General features: G+C 44.4%; 1 protein-coding gene across 1 annotated transcript; it reads left to right on the forward strand.

The window, feature by feature from the left end:
* Positions 1-1,776: 1,776 nt before the first annotated feature.
* On the forward strand, positions 1,777-6,274 carry RPL8 (ribosomal protein L8). The gene is made up of 6 exons (XM_072137793.1): positions 1,777-1,929; positions 3,156-3,299; positions 4,158-4,299; positions 5,458-5,676; positions 5,813-5,928; positions 6,076-6,274. The coding sequence occupies exons 2-6, from the start codon at positions 3,162-3,164 to the stop codon at positions 6,232-6,234; spliced, it is 774 nt and encodes a 257-aa protein (XP_071993894.1). The 5' UTR covers positions 1,777-1,929; positions 3,156-3,161; the 3' UTR covers positions 6,235-6,274.
* The last annotated feature ends 13,577 nt before the right edge of the window (positions 6,275-19,851 follow it).

Genomic DNA, 19,851 nt, shown 5'->3' on the forward strand with positions numbered 1-19,851 from the left:
CCCCAGTATAATTTCACAGTCTGCTGCCACGGCACTGTATGACATGATGTTGTATGTATCTTAATGCGAGACCACCCTTCATGCCTTGGAAATTCTGTTCGCAATTGTTACTCTTTTTCACCAATATATGTTGATTGAACATATCTTATCTTTATCCATGAGGGTGACGAGTGGAAGACTGCCTTCAACACTCGGGATGGTCGCTTCGAGTATCTGGTCATCCTCTTTGGACTCTGCAATGCGTGGTCTTCAGAGACTTACTTTACACTTGTGTTGTTATTTACTTATATACAATATCCTGGTGTTCTCTTCTGACCTGTAGATCAGGTCCATGTACGACAAGTTCTCAGGAACCTAAGGGCCAATCACCTATATGCCAAACTTGAGAAGTGGCAGCTCCACCAGAAGAGTCTTCCGCTACGCGGATATATCATCTCCAACAGGGTTCTACAGATGGATCCTACCAAGATGTCTGCGGTACTCCAGTGGCCTTGCCCAGTAGGACTTGGTGCTGTACAGAGATTCCTGGGGTCGCTAATTATTACCTAATTATCTCCACTCTTGCCTATTCCATTGTGGCATTAACAAAGAAAGACGATAATCATAAACTCTGGCCTCCAGCAGCTAAAGAAGTGTTCTCCAAGCTGAAATCTGATTTTGCCTTTGCTCCTGTTCTCACACGGCCTGATAAGGAGAAGCCATTTGAGCTGGAAGTTGACGCGTCCTCAGTGGGAGCTGGAGCGGTGCTTACCCAGAAGGGGCCCAAAGGCCGAACTCTCACCTGTGGGTTCTTTTCTGATGCAGAGAGAAATTACTCCATAGGAGACCGAGATTCCATAGGAGAACGCCACGTGTGTCTTCACCCTTACAAAGTCTAAGACACACAGCTGCATGCAATTAATGCACATCAAGCATTGCGTTTTTAGAAATGCATGCATAAAAAAACATGTATTTATAATCACAGCAGAAACGCAACAAATCACCACGTGTATCACCAGCCTTGGGCCGGTGCCACACGCACCGCTTTATCTGCGTTTGAAAACACAAACACAGACAAAGCCACGCCTACCGAAACGCCTGCGATCGGGAACGAGCTGCCGGTGTTTTGCGTTAATTTAATGCAAAACACCGGCGGCTTGTTCCCGTTCACAGGCGTTTCCATAGAAACGCCGGTGCGATCGGGTCGTGGCCTGCCCCGGTAGGCGAGACTTTGTTTGCGTTTTCAAACGCAGACAAAGCGGTGTGTGTGGCACCAGCCTTAAGATTATAAAACACATTTGCAAGTCTCTTGCTGCGGCAAAAATGCAACACCATGCATCGTGGGAACGCGACCTCTGGCCGGTTTCCTACATGCCATTTTCGATGTGTTTTTAAACACATCCATCCAAACCGCAAGTGGGAGGGGATTTGGCCAAAACGCATTTGCGTTCCCAAACATTTCATTGGAAACTCAAATGCGTTTTGGCCAAACCCCCTCCCACTTGCATTTTGGATGCGTTTAAAAATGCAACAAAAACAGCGTGTGGGAAGCCGGCCTCAATGTCCCTGATGGTCATCAGCCATACACCTGAGCTGTATACTTTTTATCGCTAGTAGACACCAGAAGGTTCTCCTGGATTATGGAGTTTATCGAAACAGTGATGTAGCTTATTACTATATTCAGTAAGGTATATTGTTATATGGTGTTATAAGGTGTTATATAGTGCAGCAGCTGCTGATGATGATTCGCCTGCAATTACCTCACACACATCAGAAGCGCCGCTCTTTATAAAACTTATCTACTGGATGACCACATCAAATATGGCTTCCGCTAATCTCTGACGTGCCTCAGCTGGTGACTTCCCAGCCTGCACTGCGTCACCGCGTTCTCCGGAAGAAATCGGCCGTCTGCTGCTGGGAACTTCCTCTTCGTGGACAGCTCGGGCCTAGGTAGGATCATGGAGCCATCGCTCCTCTAATACAATCTTTAATGAATCTCCGACATCTCGCCCCGCCGGGCTCTGCACTGCAGGATGACTGTGACTGGAGACCTGGCTGTACAGCTGGCCGAGATATTTGTGATATTTGACGTGGATTATAGCAGAGCCCGGTGCCGGGTAGACAGTGCTGAGAAGATGAGCGATGATAGGGGCGAGGGGAAGAGGCGCGCACCTATAGTGAGGTATACGGTAGATCCGGTGCCGGCGGTGTGCTACACATTACGGTATAATGTGTGAGCTGCCGGTGCTCCTGTGTCACCACACAAGTGACCATGGGGTATAGTGCCCTGCTGCTCTGGTCACCTGTATTTGTATGACTGACCTATAATGCCCTGGTCCTCTGGTATATAGCCATGTCCTGTCACATGTATCTGTATGACCTATAGTGTCCTCCTCTGGTATATAGCTATGCCCGGTCACCTGTATCTGTATAACTGACCTATCGTGTCCTGCTCTGGTATATAGCTATGTCCTGTCACATGTATCTATATGACTGACCTATAGTGTCCTCCTCTGGTATATAGCTATGCCTAGTCAAATGTATTTCTATGACCTATAGTGCCCTGCTCCTCTGGTATACAGCTATGCCCGGTCACATGTAGATAAGTGCCCTGCTCCTCTGGTATACAGCTATGCCCGGTCACATGTAGATAAGTGCCCTGCTCCTCTGGTATACAGCTATGCCCGGCCACATGTAGATGGTGCCCTACTCATCTGGTGTATAGCTATGCCTGGTCACATGTACCCGTGCCTAGCTGTATATGTATAGATGGTGCCCTGCTCATCTGGTGTATAGCTATGCCTGGTCACATGTGCCTGGCTGTATCTGTATGGGTGTTGTCACACAGTGCGTTCTTGGACCGACAGAAAACACATGCGTTTTGTATATTTACAATGTGTTAGGCTTTTTTGAACCTCTATCTCCATTTCTAGCGGTGTAAGCAGCTGTTACATGGTTTAAAACCAGCCAAACACATGATTAACATAGAAAATGCATGTTTCAGTCGGTTTTAAAACCATACCAAGAACGCACCCTGTGATAGAATAATATATATTTATTTTGTAACACTAATCTACAAGTAGTTGGTTTAGTATCTCTAATACTCCTGACATGTTCTCTTTAAAGTTCGATTGCTGTGTTCCTGCACTGATAATGCTTATGTCTATCTCTTCCAGGACACAATGGGACGTGTGATCAGGGGACAGAGAAAAGGTGCGGGCTCTGTTTTCAAAGCTCATGTGAAGCACAGGAAAGGACCTGCTAAGCTCAGGTCGGTCGACTTTGCTGAAAGACATGGCTACATCAAGGGTATTGTAAAAGTGAGTATTTTTTTTTTTATGGTGGCAGGCCCATAAGTCTTGTCCTGGCCAAATGCAGAGCTCTGCTACAAGTGATGGTTTAGTAATGTGCTACATTGTGTTGAAGTAGGATAGGGCAATTGCATGGATGTCAGATTGATGTTCCTGAAGGATGCAATACTGATTAATTGAAGGCTATGGGATCCTGTCAGCAGCTGTTCTGAAGAATCACATGTTACAGAAACGGTCAGTGACCCTAGATGCTGGTGGAACATGTCTACATGTGCTGCTGATTTCCCTGACACACTAGACTAGTTCTGCACATCTCTGATGTGTACAGAATAGACTGAGCGTGGTCTTTGACAAAATTTCCCGTGGCAAAACGTCTGCAGGTTAAAATGTGACTGCATCCTCTTCCAGCCACATAATATGAGCAGCTTTCCTTATGGACAGTGAGTGCTCTGGTAATAGAACATTAGCGGCTGGTGTAGTTGGGTTACACAGCTATCCTTGTGTTGTAGTGTGAACTGGTGTCTGTAAGTCCTATCACTGCTTATAGGCTTACTTTCTCCTGTTTTTAAAAGCAAAACACTGAAGTGACTTGAAGGAGCAGAGGTTTCTGGTTTGTTTCCTTTGATAAATGGATTCTTTGTGTGGTGCGTGTTCTTACTAAATCTTTGCTCTTCTTGAAGATGGTATATGTCAATAAAGGAATTAAAATGACAATCTGTAGTTCCAGGTTGGCCTGTTGGCAGAGTTTTCCTGGTAGCACCTATGTAGGGGTTCGCTGCAATATGCAGCAGCAGAATAGCAGTACGCTTAGTAACTCGTTTTTGTTAGTCTTTTGTGGCTTATGTTTGAAAATGATTTGTTTTCTAGGACATTATCCATGATCCTGGCCGTGGTGCTCCTCTTGCCAAGGTTGCTTTCCGCGACCCCTACAGGTTTAAGAAGAGGACCGAGCTGTTCATTGCAGCTGAGGGAATCCACACTGGGCAATTTGTCTACTGTGGAAAGAAAGGTAAATTGAGTGTCATTACTGAACTTGTATTTGGGTTGCTGTGTTAGACGTCCATCTTGTACCGTGGTGGACATCTTTTGGATTTCAAAATTGAAGCAAATTGTGGTGGCCACCGATATCATTCTGGTATACATTGTCACATTCTTTCATTCACTTTTGTTCATTCTCTGTGTGATCTGATAACTTCCGTCAGCCTGGTACCCTCACCTGTCCCCTGTTCCAGCGCTGGGATAGGGGTTGGGTGAATGTGCCAGACCGCCAGAAGTTGTCAGAGCATCGCGCAGGAGTTCTGGACGAGGCAAGTACATATTTATTTAACCTCCCTTCCCAAGGGCGCCTGCAGGCCATTACCCCAATTTCACTAAACAGGATCAAATCCACCAAATCTTCCTGTAGTCCCAAGCAACTTAAAAGATGCTGCTCTCAGCGCTATTTTAAAGTGACATTTCATTGGCTGTTTGGAACTGCAGGAAAAGTGAGAAGGTTTAGACAGAACTGCATTGTCTTTGGAGGTCCTCCTGCTGAACCCACCATTCTTCCTGGAGAGAAGCTACAATGATGGTCTGAATTTGTCCACCTTCTTTCAACTGTACTGGTGGCCTCAGGGGGGCTAATACAATTGAATGATGTTGAAGAACAGGTAGCAATAAATTACTGCTTGAAATAGTAAATAAGTGGATTCTGGTTGTAGTTTGGGCACTCGGTCTCTAAAGGGTTTGCCATCTCTGTTCCAGGAGTTCTAAAGTAGCTCAGTATCATTATGTTTCTCAGGGGCTTTTACACAATGTATGTGCTGTTTCATACAAATGTATTCAGCCTGTGTGTATGTGCGTAACGATGGCATCATCCCACAGGCTGCAGTGGACAGGAGTCTCTGTACTCGATTTCTATGGGACAAGTTTGTGTGAAACAGCCCTAAATGTTTCAGACCAATCCAGGCATGTGTGTTTTATTTTACTTCCCACACGCCATGCTATTCCCCCATTCTTCCATTCTATATATACCGCTTACAATATCTAGTTGTATGTTGCTGGTCTTGACGAAAATGTTCCTTCTCCAGTTTTTATTACCTCTGTATTCTCTCTTTAAAGGATATTGTATGTAGATAATATTTTTTCTAAGATTAGGAAATAGACTAACCAGTTATTTTGTTTTCAGCTCAGCTTAACATCGGTAACGTCCTCCCAGTTGGCACCATGCCTGAGGGAACCATTGTATGTTGTGTAGAGGAGAAACCAGGCGATCGTGGCAAACTGGCCCGTGCATCTGGCAATTATGCCACAGTCATATCCCATAATCCTGAAACAAAGAAAACCAGAGTGAAGCTGCCTTCTGGTTCTAAGAAGGTCATCTCTTCTGCAAACAGAGCAATTGTTGGTGGGTATTTAATTTTATGTATGTATTTTATGTTCTGCTGTAAGAAATGGCGCATTTCTTGTACAGGAAGTAGCATTTTGTTTCGTACTCTTGCGCTCTGGAATACGTGTATTTTTGACCTAATTTTGTAATGCAGGAGTTGTTGCTGGTGGTGGACGTATTGACAAACCCATCTTGAAGGCAGGACGTGCTTACCACAAGTACAAGGCCAAGAGAAACTGCTGGCCACGTGTCCGTGGTGTGGCTATGAACGTAAGTTTTGTTTTTCTGATTTATTTTCGCATTTTGCGTTCTATTTTTTCCCAGTGATGAACCTTTTGAGTTCTTTCAGCAGAAGATCTGTAAAATAATGGTAGGCTTATTGCAATTATTCATGGCTAAAATGCTTTTTCTCTGCAGCCTGTAGAACATCCCTTCGGTGGTGGTAACCATCAACACATTGGTAAGCCTTCAACTATCAGGAGAGACGCTCCAGCTGGTCGCAAAGTTGGTCTTATTGCTGCTCGTCGTACTGGTCGTCTGCGCGGCACCAAGACTGTGCAAGAAAAGGAGAACTAATTCATGCATAATTTACAAAATAAACTGTTTAAAAAGAGAACTTGGTATGTGTGAGTTTTTGTGACCTGGTATCTAGCTGGATGATTAATCTGGTGCAGTAGAAGACTAGTAAGTCGTACTTTGCACCTCCTATTAGTTAAGTTTGCTGTTCATGCCCCTTCTGAGATTTTTTTTTTTTTTTCATTTAAAAAAATTGTCTACCTTAATATAGGTGGGTGTCGGGGATGACGCCAGCAGTGGGCACACCCATGCAAGTGTTGGGGCCCACAAGGCTGTACATAAGAAATCAATGAGGGAATGGGGGGCCTTATGTAAAATGACCATAAGCGGGCTGTTTGGTATGATAACCTAGGGAACAGGAGACTTAGTTTCTGAATAGTAATATCTGAGTATAAAATTTATCTGGCTCAACGATCAAAGTACAGTGGGTTTTCTTTCATATTGTAACAGGCATCTTCTAGTTTGTCTTTGCTCTGCTCTTCCCCCCGCACATTCGCCCTACCCCACCAAAAATCACTCCATTCCACATCCCACCCATGATGTAGGCTCTCCGCACAAGCAAACCTTTTGCTCGCCTGCACTTTCTCCGGACCCATATGGAAAATGCTTAGTCACCATGAAGTTCCAAAAACAAATATTTAATTTTTTAATATTCAATCATATCGAACTGTCTCTTACCTCCACCCCCTTGAAATGGGGCGACATTAAGACTTTAAAACCTCAAATGAGAACCATCTTTTTTTATTTCAGATTCCCCAGCACAAATGACATTGCTTTGACCTAGGTCTCCTTCAATTTTTCTAGTTAAGTTCTGGTTCTTGGGGAAGACTGCTGACTTGACAGATGTCAAAGTGGAAATGAGCTACAAGTGTCATGTTCCATGGGTCAAGCTACTTCTTAACAATAGGCAATGCTTAGTCAAGGAAAAAAAAACTGGACTGTTGCCCAGTGGTCCGAGGTGTTTGAAAATCAAGGTCTAAAAAATCTGGAGTAAGTGTGGAGAGGCACAATCTAAGCTGCTTATGGTCTAGTGCAGTGGTGGCGAAACTATGGCACGGGGGCCGGAGGTGGCACTCAGAGCCCTTTCTTTGGGCACCCAGGCCTTCAACTCAACACAGTTTGCCAGCTAGGACTCGAAGCTTTCTCCTGTGATCCAATACAGCCCAGAACATGCCATGCTCAGCGCTATTTTAAAGCAACATCCTTGGAGGAGCGAGAAGGTTTGGATAGAGATTATTGTCATTGGAGCTCCTGCTCTGGGTCCCCTGATTCTCCCTCTTCAGGGGACCCTGGAGAAAAGCTACAATCCAAATTTCTCCATCTTTGTATTGGTGAACTCTGGACACCAATACGATTAAAACCTGTGATACAGCAGGGATCAATAAGTTAGTCCATTGTCATGTTGGCACTTTGACGTGTGTGTTTTTGTTGTAGCTTGGGCACTCTGCCTCCAAAAGGTTCGCCATCACTGGTCTAGTGTAAAGTTTCCACAATCGGTAATGGCTTGGGGAGTCATGTCATCTGCTGGTGTAGGTCCCCTGTGTTTTATTGAGATCAACGTCAACGTAGCTGTCTACCAGGCAATTTTAGAAAACTTCATGCTTCGCTCTGCCAACAAGATTTTTGGAGTACCAATATCTGTTTTAATAACCACAGTATCAATGTGCTTGATTAACCAGCAAACTCGCCTGAACTTAACCCCATAAAGAAAATATGGCTGGTCTTATATAATCTAATTTACTGAGATAATGACTTTTTGGGTTTCCTTGTTTGTAAGCCATAATAATTAACAAAAGCGCATGAAAAAAAGTTCACTCTGTAATGACTCAATATAATATGAGCTTCAATTGAGATAAAATGATATTTGAAAATGAGCGATAACATTATTTCTCTGAAAAATGTAAGACTCTACGGCACATGTATCATTTGATTTCTTTTGCCACTTTTTAACGTCTGATAAAGTCGGGATACCTCAGTAGTGCTATGTATCTTTCTAAATTTTCCAAAATTTCTAAAAAATTTTTGGCTGTGTTGCAAAACAGAAAACATCTGTCTTGGAAAGATGCATTTAGGAACACTGCAACAGATACACCCACTGGTTAACTTTGTAAGACCATGTCATAGCCGCTGAGGGGGATATGGATGGGACACCCTTTTCACACTTTAAAGTGGTTGTCTGTTATAAATATTTATTAGCCAGGCTGTGGAGGGCTTTTAAAAAAAATTGCTGTACTCGCCCGCTCCAACAACTTCCAGACGGCGTGGCAGGTCCACCTGTCTCCTGTCCCAGAGTCTGATACAGCACTGGGATAGGGGAAGGGTGGGTGTACCTAGTTGCTCGGAACAAACGGACACTGCTCCGACGGACCGCAGCTCGGGACACTGGGAGCACCAAAGCAGGTATCAGCCCGGCTAATACATTTTTTTATAACAGCCGGCAACCACTTTAAGGCTGACATAACTCAGGCGTAGAGTATGGCCCGCAGGGGTGGGGGAGCACTCCTCACCTCTCCCATTTCCATTGAAAGCCATGTGGCTACTGCTGTATTCTCGCAGATATATGACAGATTCCATATTTTGCATGGTCACTGGCCACCATGTTAGGGTGCGGTAATAAACAATGTGGTCCATGCATCGTAATTCAGCAACCACAGACTTCTATGGAAGCCTTGATCAAGCCACAAATTCTGCAGCTACTACCCCCATTACAGTCATGTTTATAAACCTAAGGTATACTTAGCTATTTACTTCTTCAGTACAGAATGTCAGGTTTTATTTTGCACATGCTGCTTTGATGGCGTTCTCATTTTTTGGGACAATAATGTGATTTTTGCGACATTGGTTTTAAGGATTCTTATTGTATTTTATGGTCAGATTTGTTACTTTTAAACTAAATTGTATGACTAAATTTAATGACTAACCCGTTACCCTATAACAAAACAGACATTTATTATTTGTTACTTCAACTATACACGTCTGTTTTAGAGCAACTGGGAGTTGTAAGGGTGACATTAGTTACAGGAAAGGCAAACTATTGTGTTGTTTTTTTCCATTGTTTTTTACTTTCTGTCCCTCTAAAGGTAAAAAAAAAGACCTTTGGGAATGTTTTCTTCATAGTACATTTCACCTGTAAATGTGGCTGCAGAGTGACCCCAGTTTTTTATATATTTTTTTTGACAGTCTTCACAGTGGGGGCTGTGCTGGGACTTGCTTCATTTATTGTCTACACATCGCTTCTCTGTATGTAGAACAGGGACCCAAGTGCTTGGCCAACCTCCTAAATATTTAGGATCCCAGAGGGCCCGGCATAAGTCTACAGGGGTAGTTAATATAGAAGAGGCGAGAATGTGGCTTTTTTTTTAAAGCTTTTGCCATATAGGTAGTAAAGGACTATGTATCTTTTCTATCTATGCCTTAAATACATCTTTTTCTGATATTTGGATCACAGAGATTTTTGTTTTCTTTTAGTTTCGATTTGTGAATTTGACAAAGGACGGGACTCCTACATAGAAAATAAAGATGTACTTCTGGATTTATTCACCATGTGTTTGTATCAAGTGATCTGCTGACAATTGATAATGGTTAGGTCAGCAGTACCTAAAAAGGTGGAAAACCCATTTTTCTCTACCAATTTAATTTGTCAGACTAGATAGAACAATAGTTTATACAGAGTTGTACAATTATACATTATATACAATTATACTATAATTGTACAAGGGCAGCTACAGAGAACCTACATGACATCTAGATGAATTGTAAGAAATGCATCATTAACATACTGGATATGACTGTTTATTACAGTCAGCCTCGGCACACGACCATATGCTTCACCAGGGACGATACCTGACTGTGGCGCATGGTCTTCCCCTCTCCAAAGGACGTTCCGCACAGCAAATACAGGCAGGCAAAGGAACTGCTTTATTTTTTGCAGTGCGGCTACCCGGCTCAGTCACATTGTGGCACTGCACCGCAACTGGGCGTAATAGACCTCCATGGGGGCTGTGATGTGGTTGCAATTTGTTTGCTATGTTTGACTCTTCTCTGCTCCTGTGTTGCAAGTGAATAATGCCCCATTTTGACTCACAGCTCTGTGTCTCTTCAAATCACTGCCCTGCATCTGTGTACTTCAGGAGTGTATGCCAATATTAAACGACAGACATATAAAGCTTCATTTATTTATATTGTGTCAATTTTGTTACATTTATGTCATGTGATTAGAGCGATGTCATCTCAGGTCTTATACCCTTTACATTTGCAAAATGTATTCCATATATGTATCTGATCTCATGAAATCACAGCATGCCAAATCCATGGAGACATACTGTGATTTCATGATGTACATTTGCAAATGTCAAGGGTATAGGACCTTAAATGACATCACCCTGGTCACATGACATGAGCTGCTGAATAGTACGTTGGCATGGGGAGGAGTAGATGGGAGTGGACGGCCAGGCGTGACACATTTTACTTCTTGTTAATTGAATAATTGTAGATGATGTGTTTGGTCTTGGGTGAAAATCATATCCTTTCACAGATGACAAGCGTTTTTCTCTTTTGCGTTGGATGGTGAAGTTTTGCATTGGGTGCTCAGGTGCATTCGTCTGATTATTATGCAGGCCTCACCCAACATGATGCATACGAAAGGACTTATCATGTGATCTGGAAAGGGTTATCAGGTGACGTTTTTAACCCGTCTTCATTAGATATTGCATTTATAGATATGTATTGTTTGTTTGTGTATATTTTACGACTAAGGGCCATGCAAGGGTGCAGTCACGAGTTGCATCTAACGCATGTGTTTAAAAACGCATTGCAACAGCTGAAGATGGATTTTCCTAGTTAAACAGCTGTTATTAATTGTGTTTACAAAATGGGACTGTTAACACATGCTTCTGTTAATGCATTGGTAGCGCATTTGTTAACATGAGTGTTGACATTAGCGTTTTGTAAACACAAGTGTTAACAGCTGTTTAATTTGGCAAATCTCTCTTAAGCTGTTGCAATGCACATGCGCTAAACACATTAAGCACGACGTGTGACCGCAGCCTCAGGTTCGATACACATCAGATAAGCTAATATGTGCTGTTTGGTGATTTGTATTGTGGAAGAATAAAGCTTTGAGAAACTCTTTACACGGGAATGAATAGAAACGTCACTTATTCCTGGATATTTTAAGGAGTTTTCTGTTTAAGCAAGCTTGTCTAAAAAAAATTAAGTGTTTTCTAAAATATCTGCATGAACTATATTTGAAATGTATTGTTGACGATTATGGTACATATGTGAGATTGGTTGCCTGACTTTTACTGTGAACTCAGCTTAGTAAGCTTATCATGTGCCATTAATTATGACCACTTGTAAACAATCCTAATACGATGGAGATGAGGCAAAGGAAACTGAGTGAAGTGTTTAGTTCAGACAATAAAACAATAAAAAACCCCAACAAAAAGAGAAAAAAAAGAGACCTAAAGGGAACCTGTCAGAAGAAATTGACCTACAGTCATGGCCATAAGTTTTGAGAATGATACAAATGTTAATTTTTACAAAGTCTACTGGATCAGGTTTTATAATGGCAATTTGCATATACTCCAGAACGTTATAAAGAGTGATCAGGTTAACAGCAATTAATTGCAAAGTTAATATTTGCCTAGAAAATGAACTTTTTCCCCCAAAACACATTTCAACTTCATTGCAGGCCTGCATTAAAATGAACAGCTAACATGGTTTCAGTGATTGCTCCAGTAACACAGGTGTGGGTGTGATCCCACAGGGCTGGAGATCAGTCTGTCATGATTAAGTAAGAATCACACCACTGGACACTTTAAAAGGAGGCTGGTGCTTGGCATCATTGTTTCTCTTCTGTTAACCATGGTTATCTCTAAAGAAACACGTGCAGTCATTATTGCACTGCACAAAACTGGCCTAACAGGGAAGAGTATCGCAGCTAGAAAGATTGTTGACTGAGGTGCAATCTATTGCATCATCAAGGAATTCAAGGAGAGAGGTTCCATTGTTGCCAAAAAAGGCTCTAGGGCGCCCAAGAAGGACCACCAGGCGTCAGGACCGTCTCCTAACATTGTTTCAGCTTCGGGATCGGGCTACCAGCAGTGCAGAGCTTGCTCAGGAATGGCAGCAGGCAGGTGTGAGTGCATCTGCACGCACTGTGAGGCAGAGACTCTTGGAGCATGGCCTGGTGTCAAGGCAAAAGATCAGGTACAGACTGATATTCTGCAAAAGGTACAGATAGTGCACTGCTGAGGACTCAGGTAGTCATTTTCTCTGATGAATCCCCTGATTGTTTGGAACATCTGGAAAACAGCTTGTTCGGAGAAGACAAGGTGAGTGATACAACCAGTCTTGTCTCATGCCATTTGTAAAGCATCCTGCAACCATTCATGTGTTGGGCGGCTTCTCAGCCAAGGGAATCGGCTCTCTCACAGTCTTGCCTAAAAACACATCCCTGAATAAAGAATGGAACCAGAATGTCCTCCAAGAGCAACTTCTGCCAACCATCCAAGAGCAGTTTGGTGATCAGCAATGCTTTTTCCAGCACCTTGCCATAAAGCAAAGGTGATAACTAAATGGCTCAGAGAACAAAACATAGAGATTTTGGGTCCATGGACTGGAAACTCCCCAGATCTTAATCCCAATTAGAACTTGTGGTCAATCATCAAGAGACGAGTGGACAAACAAAAACCAACAAATTGTGACAAAATGCAAGCATTGATTGTGCAAGAATGGACGGCTATCAGTCAGGATTTGGTCCAGAAGTTGATTGAGAGCTGCCAGGAAGAATTGCAGAGGTCCTGAAGAAAAAGGGTCAACACTGCAAATACTGACTTGCTGCATTAACTCATTCTAACTGTCAATAAAAGCTTTTGTTACTCATAATATGATTGCACTTGTATTTCTGTATGTGATAAAAAAAATCTGACAAACACACTTATGGCCATGACTGTAATAAACCACTACCAGTATTTCATCAAGCTGCTGAACACTTTCTAGATCATGTCTATTTCATGGTCCAGTGTGGTGACATTGTACAGAAAATCAGGTGACCACATGAAATATGGTTGTACAAAGTCAAGGAGGAGGAGAGTTTAACACTGAAGTCAAGCTTTCCTCACTTCAGAATACCCTCTTTACTATAATTGATGATCCTGCATTCAGATACATCACTAACCAGATCTCCTTCATTCTGAGGTGGGGAGAGATTGACTTCTATGCTAAGCTCTCTACCTCCATGACGTTATACAACCAATTTACAATTCGCTTCAAAGTTGATTTTCTGAATGATGCCATCAGACTGGGTCATGAAACATGATATGGAAGGTGTTAATCGGCTTCACAACATACTGGTAGTGGTTAATTAGGTCAGATTCTGATGATGGGTTCCCTTTAATGCATAAATATGATAAAGTATCTACACAGGAAACTAGAATTTGGTTGGATTATAACACTCTTGAATCCTACCTAGAAAAAAGAATGATTCCAAGAGGATTACATATAAAGAAGTTTCCTTCAATAGTTTATAATGAAGAGTTTTGTAAACATTGGGAAAGTACACTCTCCTTAAATCTAATGGAACTGATAATTGCTCAGGAAGAAATTAAATTTGGCTGTTTAAAGAAAGAAACGGAAGAGATTAATATTAAAATTATAGTTTAATATAAAAAAATATATTAAAAAACTATCGAAATTGCCCTAACTTTCATATAATGAACAAGAAAATGCAAACAAATCTTTCTAAATTAGAGGACTTCCTAGTAAAAACTAAAAAAAACTACAAGTTTGCACGATATATAGACAACTATACTTGGGGAGTGTGTATGATTGGAGAGACAAAATAGGCTTTTCTATTGTTATCTTGAAAAAAGATTGTAACAAAAATAAAGAAAAGAACTATAATCAACAAAGGGTTTCCTTTAGCTCATCAGAGATGGATTTGGACACCCAAAGCCAAGATCTGTCAACCACACATGATTTGCGTCAATCCACCTTTAGTACTTTCACTGATGTTAGCACTTCTTCTAGAAAGTCAAGAAAGGGTTAAAAAAAATGGTGCCGTCGGACTGGAAGAGAACATGGAATGAGGAATGATGACACTGTTAATAAGTAGTATCCATCGTTTTAGTGGGGGAGGGTCCTGATCCTTCCACGACATAATCACAATTTTCCGGACATAATATAGGGTAAACCTAAAGAAGATTTTATCATAGTGCCCATTGATTACTTCATTCATAACACCTAGGAGACATAGGGGACATTAAGTGTGGGAACTCAAAATGTCGCTTTAGAAACTCCAGGACTTCAGACCAAAAAACATGAATCTTAAGGCAGGTTCAAACACAGTGCAAGAAGGATCCAGCTTTAGCCTTACAGCGGAAGCACAAATCATTGGGCATTACCCCCATGCAAAATAGTTTTGCAGGGGTAAAAAAAATACACTTGGTGTAGAAATTTAGACTACATTAGGAAGTCCCTTGCACTCACCACAGATGTAAAGTAGGACAGTTTAACCTCCAACCAGTAATCATCCGACAGTTTAGGAATGTTGTCTCTCCAATGTACAAGGGCTTTATTAAATGGTCTAGTCCCTTTGCCTTGTAAGAGAGCGTAGACCTGAATGAGAGGTTTAGGCAGATCTGGGTTGCTCATCAGTTTCCAGTTTTGAAAATTCAACTGTCAGGCAGGAGGAACTAAACTGGGCCCTGAAAGCATGGTGCAATTGTGTATAATGGAAATTGGCAGTAATGGGTACAGCATGTCTCTCTCATATCTCTCTAAAACTAAGCACTTCTGCATTTATAGACGGGAGTTGATCGGGGAACTTTATCCCTGCCACCCACCACATTGTCCATCCTGGGAGGGAGAGGAAGTAAGAAAAGCCATGTATTGAGCCACAGTGAAGTCCTAGGCAAAAGAGGAGGGGAGCCGCTATCTCCAACCAGAATTTGCGCCCTGTGCCAGCGTACACATAGGGAGTGGAACTTCTGATGGGGGTCAGTATATCAGTAGAGCAAATTTGTAGGGGCTTCATAAGAATCCACTATGGCTCCTGCCATTGCACTAGTCCTGCATTTCCCCTGTCGATATATCTATCCACCACTGAGGATCCAGGCTGGAGATGGTTAACTCCACATGGTGGCTACTGCAGGAGGACAGGCAGGCTTCCGATCCAAGATGGCGCCAGCCAGGCTAGATGTGGGACAGGCTGGGGGAGGGTTGCGGCACACACTCTCCCGCTCCCTAATTCCGGGTAGTGATGCAGGGGACGCACCCCGGTTTAGTACGGTGGCAGCTTGGCGGTTATGAGGCAGATGGTAGCCGCCCGCTGGGCCTCCCACGTGGTGCTTGCAGCGCAGGGCTGGTGGGCTGTTTGGTGCAACAACCAGGGTGGCCATGCAATACTTTGTCTAAGTGGTGCGGACGGTATACAGAGCTTGGTGTCACGCTTACCGGGGAGGACAAGCGGGAAAAAGTCTCTGAGGGCAGAGTCTGTGGACCCACTGGACCACCGCGGGGGTTGGTATGGAACCCGTGATGGCGGGCAAGGCAATGGGTGCAGGAAACAGTCACAACTTGAGATGACAGCAGGAACGCAGAGGAGCACTGGGAATGCTGGTACGGAACTGCTGGGCTGGAACCCTGGAAGCACGGCAGAAGCACAGGAAGGCAGGAGGTCACCACTGGGCTGGAACCCTGGATGGCACAGCAGGAGCACAGTCGTACAGGAACAGACCACAGGAGACGGACCACAGGAGACGGACCATACGACATGGACCACAGGACATGGACCACAGGATTGAGTCTGGAAACGCACAGGGACACAGAGGCGTCTGGAAACGCTCAGGAAACAGGACCTCCGGAACACACAGGAACAGGACCTTGGGACACACACAGGAGGCTTTCACAAGAGTGGGAAGGCTTGAAGATCCGGCCAGGAGTGAAGGAAGCCGCCGGGTTATACAGGAAACCGGGAAGTGACCCTGGCCCTTGAAGTTCAGGGAAGTGAGTGCGCGCCCTAGGAGCGGGACCGCTCGGCCAGGAGGCAGGCAGCGGAGCATGGGTGTACCCGCGATCCATGACAGTACCCCCCCCCCCCTTAGGGCCTTTCTTCTTCTTCAGCCTCTTCTTGCGCCTCCTCCAATTCATCTTGGTGACGGGACACCTGAGGAGGAAAGCAGAAACAGGACAAACCACGATGAGGTGCTTGGACCTGGCAGGGAACAAGACGACGGTACCCTGGAGACATCTGGAGAGTCTTTTGGCCAACGGATGGATAACTTGCAAAGACTCCTCAACAAGCAGTAAGGCCGAAGGCTGAAATGGCTCTTGGAAGACCGGAGCAGCACTGGGAAGCTGCGGAGGCAGGGGTGGCTCCTGGAAAGCCGGAACAGCACTGGGAAGCTGTGGAGGCAGGAATAGTTCTTGGAAAGCAGGGACAGCTTTGGGAAGCTGCGAAGGCTGAAATGGCTCTTTGAAGACCGGAGCAGCATTGGGAAGCTGCGGAGACTGGAGCGCCACTGGAGCAGCACTAGCAAGCTGCAGAGGCTGGGGCGCCACTTGGCACTTTGGAGAGTAGAGCGGTACTTGGCACACTGGAGACTGAAGCAGCTCTGGAAAAGCCGGAAACTCTGGAGCGGCTTCTGGGAGAGCCGGGGACTCTGGAGCGGCTTCTGGGAGAGCCGGGGACTCTGGAGCGGCTTCTGGGAGAGCCGGGGACTCTGGAGCGGCTTCTGGGAGAGCCGGGGACTCTGGAGCGGCTTCTGGGAGAGCCGAGGACTCTGGAGCGGCTTCTGGGAGAGCCGGGGACTCTGGAGCGGCTTCTGGGAGAGCCGGGGACTCTGGAGCGGCTTCTGGGAGAGCCGGGGACTCTGGTTGCTTTTGGAACACTGGAGCCAAGCGAGGGCAACGTGTAAGCCGAGCTTGAGACTGCTGGGAGTGAGGCAGCTGTTGATGCAAGATGACAGGCTGGGAAGGCTTTAGGGAAAGCGGGGCCTGCATTTGCTGGGAGTCAAGCATCTGTCAAGCACGGAGGCAACTCTGTTTTAACAAATGTGAGTCCTTAGCAAAGTCTATGGCTTAAACATGAAACAAAACCTTGGCGGGAACCATGGCCTTGTTGCGGCCCATGTCCGGATCTTACTGTCACGCTTGCCGGGAGGACAAGAGGGAAAAGTCTCTGAGGGCAGAGTCTATGGACCCACTGGACCACCGCAGGGGTTGGTATGGAACCCGCAGTGGTGGCCAAGGCAGTGGGTGCAGGAAACAGTCACAGCTTGACAGGAACGCAGAGGAGCACTGGGAATGCTGATACGGGATGAAGACACAGCTGGGCTGGAACCCTGGAAGCAATGAACGGACCACAGGAGACGGAGCACAGGACTCGGACCACAGGACATGGACCACAGGATAACAGGATATGCACCACAGGATTGCGTCTGGAAACGCTCAGGAAACAGAACCTTGGGATACACACAGGAGGCTTTCACTTCAGTGGGAAGACTTGAGTGAGCGTGAGCACCCTAGGAGCGGGACCACGCGGCCAGGAGGCAGGAGGCGTGCAGCCTGCACCCGGAGCACAGACAGGAGCCCGGAAAGGTGAGTGAAGGCAGGGAGACAGGGACCGGCAGGCAGCGGAGCATGTGTGTACCCTCGATCAGTGACATGGATCGCGGGAGCACCCGTGACACTTGGGTGCCAAGGATGAGGTATGTCGGACCAGGGATGGCTGCCGGCGGTACGGAATTGTGTCAGGGAACCCGGGAGCTCAGCAGCACATGTCCACTAAGCTCTCATCTGTCCACATCCCAATGCACAATGGGGCAGATTTATCAAGCATAACCCAAATTTAATGCGTCCTATAGTTTATTAAGGGTGAATTCCCCCCTAGCCTCTAATCAAATACCCTAAAATAAGGAGAACTCAAATAAGATCTATTATAAAACTTGTAAATTTTTATTTCATACAAACATTGCTTTGGACAATAGCTAAAAAATGGTCCCAAGATATCAGGGGAGACTACAGCAGCACATCTATAGCAAGCTCGATGATGATTTTATGTAGTACATCAGTTAAAATGCATCTTTTTCTATAGTGGTTAATATATAAATTTTTACCTTGCTGTGGCTGTTTGTCTACCCCGCGCCCCGACGCGCGTTTCGCTTAATGCTTCCTCAGGAGGCGTGTTTAACTAAAGAGTATGCCCAGTTATTTAAGGTCCCGGGTGTCTACCATGTGATTTCGGCGAATGCTATGATAGGTGGAGATGTGTGTCAGTCATCTACTTGATTGAATCACCTGCTATTTGGCTCATGCCCTCCTACTGCTTCCACCTGTAGCAATATGGCAGCGTCCTTCCTCCGGCCACCGCCGCGCCTGCGCAGTTCCGAGATGGAGAGACACACAGTCTCCCCTATCAGGGCATGCGCATGCGCACAAGTGTTTGCAGGAGGAAAGCATCACCAGCGAAATCAGTGCTCGGGATGAGCTCGCAGGTGAAGAATAAGAAAAACGGGGAGGATAAAGAAAGAGATTATTCTTGGTATATGTATATCTTATTAACACTATTTCCCTACATTTTGATCCTATTTACCTTGATGGTATATACCGCGGTGCTGAAGGTGAAAAATATATTTGTGAATAAAACAAAGAATATGTGTGCTGTGATATTCTACAAATGTCTATGTGTAAATAATGAAAATCTTCCCTATGGTGTATGTGAGACTTATTCCCGTTTTTTCTGTGGGTGCAAATCCTATTCCACTTAGTGGTGTTAAAACAAGTGCTGTGAGTGAAGAAAATGCTGGTAATCAAAATACTTAAATTATATTTATAATGATATTCTAAAATGATTGGATGTGTATGTGATATATGTGATCCCTTTGTGCCCTGTTGGATGTGTATGTGATGTGTGATCCCATTGTGCCCTATTGTCCCTAGTGTGTAGGTGTAAAATTAATGATCTTCTCAAATTGCCTGAAAATGTGAAATTACTATTCTCCCGTGGTGTCCCTTAGCCTTAGGTGTTAAAAATGATGAAGGTGAATACTCCTATTGTGCCAAACGTGAAAAGTGTATCACTCCTTGTGTCACTATCCTAAATAATGCAAGCAACTGTCCTATTTACCCTTAGTTTAGTTACTACTAGTGGTGCCGTCCAACCCTTAGATACCCCCGTTCCAAGGCTATGCCTGGGGGTTGTGCCAGTATTATAGGTGTCATGACTCTTATGCCTTATTACATTACTTGCCAATAAGTGATCATATTTGAGATTTATCAAGCAGTCTGAAAGTCAGAATATTTCCAGTTGCCCATGGCAACCAATCACAGCTCAGCTTTCATTTCACCAGTGCTCATGAATATTTTAATGGGGAGCTGTGATTGGTTGCCATGGGCAATTGGAAATATTCTGACTTTCAGACTGCTTGATAAATCTGCCCCAATGTCCTTAATCTCTCCTCATATATTCTGTCTGTGGAACAAGTAGAAGTTTTGTTTGTAGGGTTATGATTTGTGCCCCCTATTTTGATATGTTCCAAACTTTGTTGGATATTAATAAATTGGTTAGATCTTTAAACGTGAAGAAACACTTTTTCTTTGAGTTGGGGAATCAAT

The sequence above is a fragment of the Engystomops pustulosus genome, chromosome 2 (assembly GCF_040894005.1).
Source record: "Engystomops pustulosus chromosome 2, aEngPut4.maternal, whole genome shotgun sequence".
NCBI lineage: Eukaryota > Metazoa > Chordata > Amphibia > Anura > Leptodactylidae > Engystomops > Engystomops pustulosus.